Source organism: Salvia miltiorrhiza, chromosome 2, assembly GCF_028751815.1.
Source record: "Salvia miltiorrhiza cultivar Shanhuang (shh) chromosome 2, IMPLAD_Smil_shh, whole genome shotgun sequence".
NCBI lineage: Eukaryota > Viridiplantae > Streptophyta > Magnoliopsida > Lamiales > Lamiaceae > Salvia > Salvia miltiorrhiza.
This window is the reverse complement of record NC_080388.1, coordinates 31,752,515-31,766,780: the sequence shown is the minus strand read 5'-3', so window position 1 is coordinate 31,766,780 and position 14,266 is coordinate 31,752,515. Positions and strand designations below refer to the sequence as shown.

General features: G+C 35.7%; 1 protein-coding gene, 2 long non-coding RNA genes and 1 pseudogene across 3 annotated transcripts; 3 read left to right on the top strand and 1 right to left on the bottom strand.

The window, feature by feature from the left end:
• Positions 1-2,312: 2,312 nt before the first annotated feature.
• On the top strand, positions 2,313-3,296 carry LOC131013351 (uncharacterized). The gene is made up of 2 exons (XR_009097650.1): positions 2,313-2,834; positions 2,931-3,296. It is a non-coding gene; the product is annotated as an uncharacterized LOC131013351 (long non-coding RNA).
• LOC131013352 (uncharacterized) lies at positions 3,193-4,262 on the bottom strand. The gene is made up of 2 exons (XR_009097651.1): positions 3,606-4,262; positions 3,193-3,523 (listed from the first exon to the last, which is right to left on the bottom strand). It is a non-coding gene; the product is annotated as an uncharacterized LOC131013352 (long non-coding RNA).
• Positions 4,263-6,223: 1,961 nt separating this feature from the next.
• On the top strand, positions 6,224-8,691 carry LOC131013350 (protein DETOXIFICATION 18-like; annotated as a pseudogene).
• Positions 8,692-11,894: 3,203 nt separating this feature from the next.
• Positions 11,895-13,124, top strand: LOC131013349 (early nodulin-like protein 3). The gene is made up of 2 exons (XM_057941418.1): positions 11,895-12,232; positions 12,315-13,124. Exons 1-2 carry the CDS (start codon positions 12,058-12,060, stop codon positions 12,998-13,000), a joined length of 861 nt encoding a protein of 286 aa, XP_057797401.1. The 5' UTR covers positions 11,895-12,057; the 3' UTR covers positions 13,001-13,124.
• Positions 13,125-14,266: the final 1,142 nt, after the last annotated feature.

The window sequence follows — 14,266 nt, the reverse complement described above, 5'->3', positions numbered from 1 at the left end:
AGATTGTAGAGATATCCTACTAATCCAGCAGTCTATGTTCTTTTAGAATAGTGATCATGCAACTTATAGCAATCTATGTTTTCTGGGGAAAGCATGTGTCAATTCTCTATCATTCTTCTCTTATCATAACATCATAACTGCAATGATATGCCATGAAAGGCAAAACATTCAACATTTCAATGAAAGGCAAAACTTTCAACATTTCATCATAGCATGCTCTTTACATAAACATTTTCATGAAACAGTTTAGAATAATAACATCTTTAAAACATTGTAACTGCAGTTACCTTTTTCCTTGATTGAGCACGATGCAATGGAGTGTTGAGCGGTGTCGTATGATCCCACATATGTCAAGTGAATCAATCTAGACATGACTTTTTAGAATAAGGTTTCTAGGGCCAGAGCAAATGAACTGCTCTGATACCACTCTGTCACAGCCCACTATCCCAATGACGGGTTAACCGGGGTTATGACTTGGGTGAACAATAAGAAATGGAAATTAAAAAGGGATTTACTAAATAACCAACATTAATAACAACAAACTAGTGGTATATATATATATATATATAACCACTTGGGTAATTAACAAATGAGCCAGCCATAACGACTAAACCCCAAATGAGAGTTAAACAAAATGAAGGAGTAATAAGTTCCACAATACGATAACAAATTCAGAGTGTTTGTAGCGGAAAAACGTGTGAGTTATGCATATGGAGATGCATACTCAAGGTTTCATTACATAAACATCAAAAGGGAAATCCGCTCAACACCGATCCATTCCATCGCCTGCTCAACCTGCACATTTAGAAATACATGCAGGGCTGAGTATAAAAATACTCAGTGACATAAGCCGAAAATACAACATGCATACATATATAAATTGAACTGCCATAACAGTAACACACAGGGGTTTTCATAAATGACCTGCGCTTACTAAAACATTTCATTCATTTTCATAAAGGTGGATGCATCCCATTTTCAGTCTATATGATCCATATCTGTCCTTTCTGTCACGCGCCGGGAAGGAGGCCTCCTTACCACGGACGCCAAGACCGGTCGCAAGCGACTCGCGGTCTCCATGAGTGTACACGTTAACCCTAGCTAGCGACCTTTGTCTAGCATAGGATCCCAATTGGATTTCCTTTAAAGTTGGCGAACCAACACAGATAGGATACATATAAAAACATAAACATTTTGGCAGTCAATCATTTCATAAACATTTCATTTTCATAACATTTTCATTTTCATAAAGGGCATTAAACATATAAACATTTCATAAGAACTGAATAAATAGTCAAAACATATCATGCATATATATTCGCATATGAGGCCTACGTCACGCAGGGGATCTCTATATACGTAATAATAAAATAATGCCCACCTCAATTGTTCTTAAAGTTGGCGTGGAATCGTTTCTTCTTCTGCTTCACTTTCTGTCGCTCGGACCTTCATTGATGAAGAGTCGATAAGTTCGTGAAGAAATTGTCATAAGACAAAGTCTAATTCTACGTGCCTAAGGTATCTTTTAAAGTTTTAGGGTTCTAGCATCCATATTAATCTCGTTTCATTCAATCAATAAAATGTAACCAATTATCATGTAACTATCATATAGGTTCGAACCCATTTGTTCGAACATCAACATGTACATAATCCATAACCTCCCTCTATACCCGTCATTTAGTCAAGTACTCCATCAATTAAGAACAAGCCATATATTATCACCCTGAAAATTATAAATCATGCTTTCCAATACTTCGCACATTTTCATCACTTAAATAAATAAATCATTTAAAAACACATGCTTAGTAATTTAATATCTCAATTAAATCCCAAGCTCATTTGTTAAAGTAAATCATATACTTAATCATTCTATAACACAATTCCACATTTTTTTTTTATCATGAAAATAAATAAGAAATTCCATTATTCATTTATAAATAATAAAACATTTTAAAATCCATTGATATGAAATAAAACATTTTAACCATAAACAAAAAATCCATACTCGTAAGCTTTGAAAATAATTTTATCATATAATAAATGGGGCTTAATCCCAAAATATTTGCTTTAAAGTCCATTAATAAATTTAGATAAAAGAACGGACTTCATTTAAAATAAATAGTCCCAATTTTCAATATTAAAATTAAGTCAAGAGATTTAAATTCACTAAAATAATTTAGTGAAAAAAAATCAAGCATTTTTAAATTAAATTAGGCCAAAATTCGTAGGCTTCATTAATCAATAACAGCCCAAAATTAATTAAAATGAGCCCAACAGAAATAAAATCGGCCCACTCGTTTTTTTTTTTTTTTTTTAAAAAAATTTCGGCCCATCCTCATTATAGGGCTTTGAGCCCAAGCCTAACCCTAATCATACATACATATACATACACACACAAAACACATAACACACGCACACACACAGCACGCCTCACTCTCCCTCTCTCTCCCTCTCGGTCTGCCTCCCTCTCCCTCGCCGGACGACAGCGGCGCCGTCAGCAGCGAGCGCCGCTTCGCCGGCCGCTTCTCTTCCCTTCCCCTATTCTCTCTTTCCCCTTTGGTTCTTCCCTTTTCGTCCGTCTCTATCTCTCGGAAACAACCACACGCCGCCTCTGCCTCCTTCGCGTGCCACTGCCGCCTCCGCCGTGGCCAAGCACGGCGCCGCCTGGTCGTCCCCGGCCTTGGAACAGGGTGGCAGAGGCCTCTCCGCCGCTGCATGTGCCTTCTCCGGCCGTTGTGAAAAGCCGAGCGTCGCCGCGCCGCTTCCCCTGTTCTCCGCCGTCTCCGCCATGGCCGGAATCGTGGTGGATGGCCGAGCTTTGTCTCGCCGGAAAGGTAAGCTCCAGATCTGAGCTCCCTTTCCTCTCCTTTCTATTTTAAAAAAAAACAGATCTGAACTCCTCCCTTTTCTCCTCTTTTCCGGCCGAACAGAACCGCCGTTCGTGTCGCTGCGCCGCTGCTTCCGCCGCGTCGTCGGAAAAGATAAGTCTCTCCCCCTTTTTCCCGTATCTCTCTCTCTTTTTTTTATTTTTACAGAAGCCCTAACCATCTCTCTCTCGTTTCAGATAGACAAAGGAAAAAGGCGGCGGCTGCCGCCGCGCCGCCTCCGGCCGCGAGCAGCCGTCGGCTGCTCTCACCCCCCCCAAATTCCAGTCACACGCACAAAACACACATAGAGCACTTAGGGTTTCAATTCTGTTCATTTTCATTCATTTCTATTTACAAAAACTGATCTGTACTTGTAATAGATAGAAATATAGTAAAATGTGTGCGTGTGTATTATTCTGTTGGTGGTTCTCTGATGGTGATAAGCTAATGTAATTGAAACAATAATAGTCTAAAAGAAGTGGTAATGGATGCGTGTGTTCTATCTGTTTTCATTTGAATCATAGTTTTGTAATTTAACAAATGAATGTATGGAAAAAGTAAAGTAGGAGGTAACCTTGATAATTTTCTGAACTCACAAAGTTGGATCTGCGAATCAACAATTTAACAATGAATTTGGATCTGAATCTGCTTGATTACTGGAATTTGGAAACATAAACATAGTTAAAATGGAGGGTTGTATCCCCAAGGAAGAAGAAGAGAATTGGTTGGAACACTTACCTCTGCACTTTAAACTTTGTTGGGTGTGTTGAAAAGAGAAGGAAAGAGCGGATGAACTAATAGAATGAAACTTAGCTTTTAAAACTTGGCTTTTGTCTAATTGAAATGGCAGAGGATTGATGATAAGATTTGCTAAGATTATGAGGATTTGATTGTCTGCATAAAGGAGAGTTGGTGGTGAAAGTTGGTAGTGAAGTGGAAGATTAGGTGTAGTGGTGGGGAAAAAGAAAGAAGAAGAAAAAAAAATGTAATGGTGGGGAAGTAGGCTACGGTTAAGATGTATCAAATTTAAATAGAGCTCTTGACTCTGATCAATTAAAAGATTCTTTATGAAATCCTTGCAGTAAAATTATTGAAGTAAAACACTTTATAAAACTTAATATCCCATTTAAAGGAAATTTCATGGCTTCATGCCCACTAAAAAAAAAATCCATAAGGCTCATATAATATGCTCAAACCACTAATTAAACTTGTGCACCATATTTATAAAGATCCTTTAAAAATTCAAACGGATTCAAATAATAATAAGAATTAAGCACATCAAGACACATATAAAACAATTAAATGACATCTGATAAATCAAACCATTTTTATTATTAATGGATGCCGAACCCTAATTATTAAGTCTTTAATCAATGATTAAAAACTGGGATATGACACTTACCCTTAGAAAGATTCTTGAGGGACGGAAGGAGTAATTAAAAATAACTAATAAATTAATTTATATTAAATTATAAATAATAAATATGAAATTTGAATTAAATATGCACTGTTGTGAATATCTCGCCCCACCGTCGATTCACCGTTCTCACACGCCGAAGTCTAATTTTAAATTCTTTCCTGAAGCTCAGCTGCACTCGAAACCACGCACACGCTAGCTCACTGATTGTTCGAGCTAGACGTGCTCTTTAATTTCCTGCATAAAGAGAAAATACCAAGAGGGGTAAGTTAGTGCGTGAAGCTGTAAATAGAGCTAAAATAAGAGGAGATATATAGGAGAAAGGGGGCAACAAGGTAGCCAGGAAACGGAGCAGCAGAGACTGTCCGGAAACGACGCGGGAACAGCTATTGGAGACGAAGCAGCAGTGATTGTCTCCTCGGCTCAAATCTCAGTCTCTCTCAATCCCAAGTGTAGTCCTCCTCCGGTAACACCACGTTCCGGCAACTCCACTGCCAAGTCATCCTCAACTTCACTCCGATTAACTGACGCAGAGATAGCTCAGGTCAGGCGAAGAAGAGACACAAGCACTAAGCTTGTTCACACTTCGACCAAGACACGAAGATGACAAGAGGTATGGTGAAGACACAGGCAAAACTTCTCTCTTTCACACAGGAACACACAGAGAGAAGGGATAAGAGAACAAGGAAGGAGAAGGCAGCTAGGGTTCCCTAATTTCATCACAAGGAGTGCAACAGCTAGGCCTGCATTTTAACCAAAGAGATGGGCTACCAATTATGGGCTGAGTGAGGGTGATGGGTTGTCAGGGAATGAACTTGGTTTGGGCCAACAATTTCAACGTGCATGAATAAAAATTAAGTGAATTGAACGTGGGTGCATGATAATATCAACAAAAACATAAAATTGAGTAGGTATTGTTGGAGGTGAAAATAAAAAGAATAGAATATAAAAATATATAAAAAGAGTAGATATGAGTAACATGTGTCAACAAAAATTTGTAAATGAATTAATGCATCATTCGAGGTGGTCTAAATCACATAAGAGTAAATTTTTGTTGAGCATTTCGTAAACTTCGTTTTCATGCATTTTTTAATAATCACTTAATATAATAGATAATTGTTCGTAATTCAATTAATTCAACATCAATTAAATTGAAAGCATATAATTAAAGACATACTTTTATGCATTTTTTTTAAATGTTTCATCTTCTGAACAAATAAACTATTTTTTATTATTAATAATTCGTAATTTTACTTTTAACTTGAGAATCGACTCAATTCAACATTAGAAATTAAATAAGAAAAAAATAGTAGTATAAAAGTAACATAAATGTAACAAATCAATGTACGATAATAAACAAGTAGTAATATGGATAGTTGAGAACAGTAAACAATGTATTATATTATTTTCTTGTATTTCTTCTTTATACATACATATATATAGATATATAAAATAAAATAAAATAAAATAAAATAAAATAAAATAAAATAAAATAAAATTGGGTGATCTGCTACTGCTCATAAGGATATATATCCATTTTAAAATGAGTAATGCTAAACAGCCACATTGTGGCCATCCACAATTTACCTAAATAGAAAATAATTTAATTTATTTAACTTATTTTTTAAATAAAAATAAGATTTAGTTATTTTATCATATTCTCTACATTATAGTTATTTTTTTGTAATTTTTTTGGTAACTTTTTAATTTTATTAAAAAATAAATTAAAAATAAAAAATACAAAAAAAATTAAAAAAAAGTACAATATAGAGAATATAATAAAATAACTAAATCTTATTTTTATTTTAAAAAATAAATTATATAAATCAAGATTGTCCTTATTATATGCAGCCACATTGTGGCAACCCACAAACTAATATAGATATAATAAGGACAATCTTGATTTATATAATTAAGGGGCGTGCGCGGGAGGTAGTTTGTGGAAGATGATTGAATGATTTATTTTATTTTCTATTCCATTTTTATTAAGCTAGAATAAATACGAGTATTTATTTGTTAGATAAAATGTCATTAGTCTGCATGCATTTATATAAAGATAGATATGATTTGTATTTGCCACATGAAGGGGTATTTTTTTTCAGTTTTTAGCATTGCGTGAATATATTTATTTATTCTGTTAAACGCTATTTAAATGCGATTTAGGATTGGCCCAACTACTCACCAAGCCACACGGCAGATTTCATCTGTATCTACGTCGGAGGCGGACGCCATATATACATATTTTAACATTATAGGAGTAGTACACACATACATAAATAATGCACCCCTTTATATTTATGGTGCGTTGATTGTTTGTATCCAAAGTTATTTATGCGATTTAAGATTGGTTTGGTAGAGAAATATGGATAGGGGACGCGGCGCAGAGGCGGTGAAGCATCCGTTGCTGGAGACAAAATCCGAGGAATATGGGTGGGTGAAGAAGCTCATCGACGCGGCGGAGGCGACGACGCAGATATCTCTGGCGCTGCCGTTGATCCTCACCAACGTCGTCTACTTCTTCATCCCCCTCGTCTCCGTCATGTTCGCCGGCCACCTCGGCCACCTGGAGCTGGCCGCCTCCAACCTCGCCAACTCCTGGGCCTCCGCCTCCGGCTTCGACCTCATGGTATATATATGTGTGTGTAATTCGTTTCTCATATATTCGCCCCCATGTGTTTAATTAATTTAAATTAGGTTGGATTGAGCGGCGCGCTCGAGACATTGTGCGGCCAGGGATTTGGCGGGAAAATGTACGGTATGCTGGGAGTGTATCTACAGGCTTCCTGCGTCGTCTCCGCGATTTTCTCGGCTGCGGTGTCGATTCTGTGGTGGTACTCTGAAGTGATCCTCACCTCATTGCACCAAGACGCTCTTATCGCGAGATCGGCGGCGGTGTATTTGAGGTGTCTGATCCCGGGGCTGTTCGCCCAGGGATTTCTGCAGCATATGTTGAGATTTGTTCAGGCGCAGTCGGCGGTTGCGCCGCTGGTGGTGTGCGCCGCCGTCCCGCTCGTGCTGCACGTGGGCCTGGCCTACGCGCTGGTGAACTGGACGGCGCTGGGGTTCAGGGGGCCGCCGCTGGCGGCCTCGCTCTCGCTCTGGATCTCCGTGCTCATGCTGGGGCTCTACGTGCTCAAGGCCAAGAAGTTCGAGCTCACGTGGCGCGGCTTCAGCTGCGAGGCCTTGGGACATGTCTTCGCCTATTTGAAGCTCGCTCTGCCTTCTGCGGCTATGGTTTGGTCAGTGTTTAATTTCTTTGCTTTGTTCTTAATTTGTAAGAGTTGTTTAGTTTTGGGTGGTGAAATGGTGTTTGGATTTTGGGTGGATCAGTTTGGAGTATTGGGCTTTCGAGATTCTTGTGCTGTTGGCTGGATTGATGCCCAATTCGCAACTCAGTACGTCTCTTATATCAGTGTGAATGCAGAGACGATTTGCTACATGATCTGCTACGGTCTCGGTGCTGCAATCAGGTATGTGGGCAACTAAACCGAATAGTAGGAAATTAAATAGGTTTCCATTTTTTAAATGATGGGTTGTATTTATATATCTCAGCACGAGGGTGTCGAATGAGTTGGGAGGTGGGAATGGTGAGGGGGCGAGGCACGCGACGTGCGTGGCCCTTAAGCTTACGGTAGTGCTGGCGGTTTGCGTAGTGTCAGCGCTTGGTTTTGGTCATAATATATGGGCTGCTTCCTTCACCAACAGCCCTCTTGTATTCAACGCCTTCGCCTCAATGGTTCCACTGCTCATCGCTTCTGTCTTGTGCGATTTTGTGCAAGGAATTTTGTCAGGTTCCAATTCTCTCTATCTCTCTCTCTTTCATTATATATATAGGTTTATAATGTTGAAGGTGAATAAATGGTGTTTGCAGGGGTAGCGAGGGGATGTGGTTGGCAGCATCTGGTTGTATTCATCAATATCGGGAGTTTCTACTTGATTGGCATGCCTATTGCTACTGTCCTTGGTTTTATATTTAAATTATATGCCAAGGTATTATCGTAATTATATTTTGTTTGAAACTGTGGTTGGTTTAGTGAATATTTTGAAGTTAGAGTTGCGAATTGAATTTGTTGGCGCAGGGACTATGGATTGGGTTAGCATGTGGTTTGGCAGCCCAAACGATGGGTCTTTTGGTGCTTTCGAGAATCTCAAATTGGAGAAGAATAGACTTGTACCAAGATCCATCTTCCAAGATTCTTCACTTCCATGTGTGATCTTAACTTTTTTTTTTTTTTTGTTTTTTGAGAGAACCATTAACTTTTTTTTATGACATCGGAAATGCTCGGAATTTGGTAGATAGCGTTGATTCTGTGTACCAAATATGTGTTATTCAATCAGTATTAGATTCCTCCACAGACTGTCAAAGACAGGTTAAAGTCCTATATAATAACAATTGCTCATATCATCGAGAGGAAGAGACTCGTCCGTAGGTTTGTAAATGAGTCGAGTTATTTTAGATCTTGATTCATTAATCTTTCGCTAACTAAATGAACTAAATTGAAATTTGATAATACACAGCTATTAGTTTGTGAGCAAATCTGTTAAGTTAATTTAAAATTATAAACTTATTAACTTGGCATATTTATAATATGTACTATAATTAATAATATGAAATTTTTAATTAACTGTATTTATTTAAAGAACAATTATAGTTTTGCAAACATCATCTTTAAAGAATAATCTATACTATATTAAAAGAGCAGTTTTCAATTTGAAATTGATTTCAAATCAATTTGAAATTGATTTGAATGGCGATTTTGTGATTCCTTCAAAAAATAATGTCATATTATATATACACAAAAAATGGATTAAACTAACTTAAATTAAATTACAACTTACAAATCCCACGTCTAAAAAAATGGAGCATGCACTAAAAACTGCATTTTTTTACGTGCAATGCATTACTAATTTATTTCACACTAATTCAACAAAATATATTAATTACTTAGAAAACACTATTCAAATATATTTATTCAATTTGATTTTCTTTTAAATTCATCAACTTTAATTTATAAAAAAATATTCAATATGGATGTTAAATTAAAGATAATGACGATATCTTTAATTTGATGTAAAAATTATAAAAAATAAATTTAAAACCAATAAGTTATTATAGTTTAAAGTCACCAAATTATTTTTTTCTCTCTCCTCTCTCTTCTCTCCTCTATCATCTCCTCTCTCATTTCTCATTTTTTAAAATTCACGGTTCTTTCATTCTTTTTTCCATATTTTTTTTATTTTATTTTTTATGTTTTTACTATAGATCAGTATTTTTTATATTTTACTATTTATATTATTATTATATCATTTTAATGCAATTACAATGATGAAACTTATATTTGTTCATTTTAGAAATCTTTAGCTTAAAAATATTTTTTTAAAGGTCAACTTTATATTAATATAAATTTGTAGATAAATAACTAATATATAGTATATCTTAAAAATCGAATTTTTAAACTTCAAAATTACTCATTGGAAAATCAGTAATTAGAGAACCATTATCGATTTTCTTTAAAAATAAAAAATAAAAGTAAATTGAAGAGTTTAATTTTTTAGTAGCACATTTATTTAAATTTACTGAAATTGTATACATTTTATTTTGGAAAATGAACGACACATATCTCATGTTAAACCCTTTATTTTTTCACTTTCCAATTGAAAAAAAAATGTATACATTGTAACTTTATTTTAAAATTTGAGCATAAACAAAATGACCTCATAAATATGCATTCGAAAACTATATTAAACTACAGTTATACTATATGTAAATAAATAGTTTTGTACATCTTAGAATATTATATGATCCATAATGATACTCATTATCATCTATACTTGCTTTTGATATTTCATAATTTATTTATTTATAAATTTATACACATTATCAATTAAATCAATTAATTGCTATTTCAATAATTGAAAATTTGAATGTTTTCAGATTGATATTTTTATTGAGATTATATTGTGAATAATTTATTTTTTATTGAGATCATTTATGTTTATATTTACTTATATATATATATATATATATATATATTATGTTTAACATTTTTATTTATTTATTTAAATTATCGTTCAATTTCGATGATGGTCGTGCATCGCACGAGCGGGCACATACTAGTGAATATTTAAATACAAGTCTACAAAATGATGGCTTATTGTAAAGAATGGTCGTTCGACAAGGCCGAATAATTTATTTTTTTTTTGGATCAAAACAAGGCCGAATAGGTTGCAAGTCAAAAATGTTTAATTGAATGAATAAAAGTACGTAAATATTTGATAAACAAGTTTCTGCTCCAAAATACTCGATTCAACTCAGTTTAATTAAGTTCGATTAGACTCCTAACTAGGGTGATGGTTGTCGGCCTAGAGGTGTTGGAGAAATTATATAGCAGTTGTTGCTCATTTTATATTTTTGTAGTTTTCTTAATATTTAAATTTTAATTGACAATCACTTGTAAGGATTGAGACCACATTCAATTAGAATTTATTCATTTCAATTAAATTTTATTAACCATAATATAATGTGGTTCGCAGTCCTACGCCCATTTGCCTTGAGAGAGGCTACTTTTTTTTTAAAACATATTGACTTATCTATTAAAAGTGATTGTTAGATAATTCACCCTATCATAGGCTCATAGTCATAGCCCTCTTCCCATTTAGACACCCGCATTTTGAAAATGGGTCCTGCTCCAAAACATGCTTAAATTTCCTAACCCAACCCACTTGTCAGCGGGTTGGATTAGCCCGACGGGCCTTTACCCAAATTCATAGCTTTATTCCACAACTCAATATCTTTATATTTTCACTAAATTTTATAGACGAAAAATGATTTAATAACTAAACGTAAGGCATGAAAATTTAATGCAAATTTACTTTTTCAATATCGTAAATGCATTTTCTTAATACGTGCGAAGAGGGATGTGTTTATATTTTTGTATGGCATGAGTATATGTAAAATATCTATATCATTTTATATCAACGGTAGAGTCAAAGTCGCCTAAAAAAAAATCGGCGGAGATAAGGTTAGCTCAAGCACTCTAACAAAGGATTTTTTTTTTTTTCAATCTTATGATTTTGATTTTTTTTTTTCAGAATATTTTTGAAACTTGCCCCTATTTTTTCAAAAGAAAGTGGAAATTTTGAGCTAGGCCTTCATATGTTGCAATGCCCCCACTGCTTCAAAGTGTTATAAATGGTCGTAGCTAGGTCGACCACCCTAATTAATATTCACTCTCAATCAGTTATAAATCCATACCTTCCAATCCATGCTCCTAACCGTTGGGCTTACACGTATTTTTTTCCAACCCAAAATACGTTTCAAACTTTCAATCAATTATAACACGTTGATCAATGTGTCATCTTCTAGTGTAATATCAAAACGTAACATAAAAAACATTGATTTTCTAATTATTTAATTTTGACGAAATATAATATAGTATTTCAGAATATGGAATCCGGTACTAAATATGCGAATCAGACAAGCACAACAGAGCACCTTATTCCATTCCAAAAACAACATAAATACGTAATTAATTAGTAGATAAAAGCAACGTTATTAATTTCTCGTATTTCGCAACGGTAACATAATCAACCCTTCTATATAATTCCATTGCCATTCCACATCTCTCCACACACGCACTGCACACACTAGCTACGTGTTTCAGGTTTCAGTCCCTTTCACAATTAAAATCATCCTTCTTCAATAAATTGATCGCCTAGTTAAAGAAAATAAAGGTAAACATATAGCTTGAGAAAGAAAACTAAAACACCGCCATGGCTGGTGAGCAGAGAGATTGCCTTCTCTTTGTGGCGTTGTTTTGTTGTTTAGTACATTTCTCGTATTCTTACCAGTTCGTGGTCGGAGGTGGAGATGGATGGGTCGTCAAACCTTCCGAAGACTACAATCAATGGGCTTCGAGGATGCGGTTTCAAGTCAATGACACCCTTCGTGAGCCTCTCTCTCTCTTCTCTCTCTCTCTCTCTCTACATGCTCTCATCATTCACATATATCGTTGTTTTCTTTATTGTAGTGTTCAAATACAAGAGCGGATCGGATTCGGTGTTAGTGGTGGACAAAAACGACTACGACAGCTGCAGCGTCGCGAATCCTTTGCTCAAACTCGACGACGGGAATTCCATCTTCAAGTTCAACCGCTCCGGCCCCTTCTACTTCATCAGCGGCAACAAGGCTAACTGCGATCAGGGCCAGAAGCTCATCGTCGTCGTTTTAGCCATCAGAACCCCACCGTCGCCGCAGGGATCATCGCCGCCATCTCCGTCACCGGCAGGGAAAGGTGGAGCTCCTGGTCCTGGACCGGCTGGCTCGCCGTCCCAGCCTGGTGGAGCTCCCGCGCCGGCTAACTCGCCGTCATCTCCGTCTCCGGCGTCAGGAGCGCCTGCGCCGGCGGGATCTGGGTTGGGGCCGGCGCCGGCGGGATCGGGGTTGGGGCCGGCTCCGGCGGAGTCGGGGTTGGGGCCGGCGCCGGCGGGATCGGGGTTGGAGCCGGCTCCTTCGGGTGATTTACCGGGATCGCCGTCATCGTCGACGACGACGCCGGGATCGCCTGGGTCTTCGACGCCCGGGAGTGGGACGCCGGCGGATGCTAATTCACCGCCGGCGCCGGGGGGGTCATTGGCGGCGCCGTCATGCAGCACCTCTGTTTTCTTGATGTCAGTGTTGACTGTGGGTTTGGGTGTATTTGTCTTGTCACCTTAAATATTTAGGTTCATGATTTGATTAAGTTTTGGTAGGAATATTTTGGCAAAATTTTTATTATTATTATACTACTATTTGTCTGTGATTCAGTCGATTTTATTTATGAGAGAGTAAGGTTTGTATACATTCTCCCTTCTTCTTTTTCTTTTTTTTTTTTTTTTTGAATTCTGGTTCCTTGTTTAATTCAAATATATTTGATTATGAATATCTCGAATAATATTCCGTCCAACTTTTTTTAGGATCAATGTCTTAATTATAATACTCTTCTCGCCCAGATGTATACTTTCTTTTTCATTTTCGTACATATTAAGAATTTGTTCGATTTAGATGGAAAAGTAAAATTACATCAGATTCTTCTATAATTCCTTAATTGTTCGTTCGAATGAAAAAATTATTATCTTTAAATAAGTAATAAAATAAAGATGTATAGTAAGGAAAATTTAAATTTAAGACCTTTCCATTTTAAGGAAAGTGATTAAATTTTTGGAACATATAGAAAATTATTAGACTCTATTTTTTGGATATCAGAAACAAATCAAATATATCAATTCCCAATATATTTATTTAGAAAGTGTAAAAAAGGATAATAAAAGAGTTTAGAGCATTGGCAACGCGGGCTCCTCGAGCATTACTCGAGTAATGTTGTTTCCTCGAGCATGGCGTTGCAACTAATGTTTCCTCGAGCATTACTCGAGTAATCGGGTAGTACTCGAGCCTCAAATAAAAAAAATTTATTTTAATTTCCAATGGCTATTTTTTTTTTGTTTTTTTTTTAATTTTTTTTATTTTATTAAAGTTTTATGTAATATTTAGGATTTTATAATTAATGCAATTTAAATTTGAAATAAATTGTGTTATTTAAATTTGAGCAATTAAATTTAAATGAAAAACATAAAATCAAAACTAATGTTATCAAGTAGGCTATCAAGTAATCTCAATACAACACTACCTACTCAATAACACAACCACTATCAAGTAGGCTATCAAGGAACCTCATTGCGGATGCTCTTATACTGGGCTAACTCAACTTGATTACCTGGAAAAAAAAAAAAAAAAAAAAAAAAAAACTCGACTTTATCACTTGCTATGTATATATATATATATATATATATCATTACTATGTCCTAAAATGTATGTTGTGCAGGTTGTATAATAATTTAGCAATACATGTAACATATAAAACCTAGAAGGAAATTCGTATAAATAGTTTTTTTTTCATCAAGCTATAAGACATTATATTTAAATTTTTTTCTGAATTCCAAATCT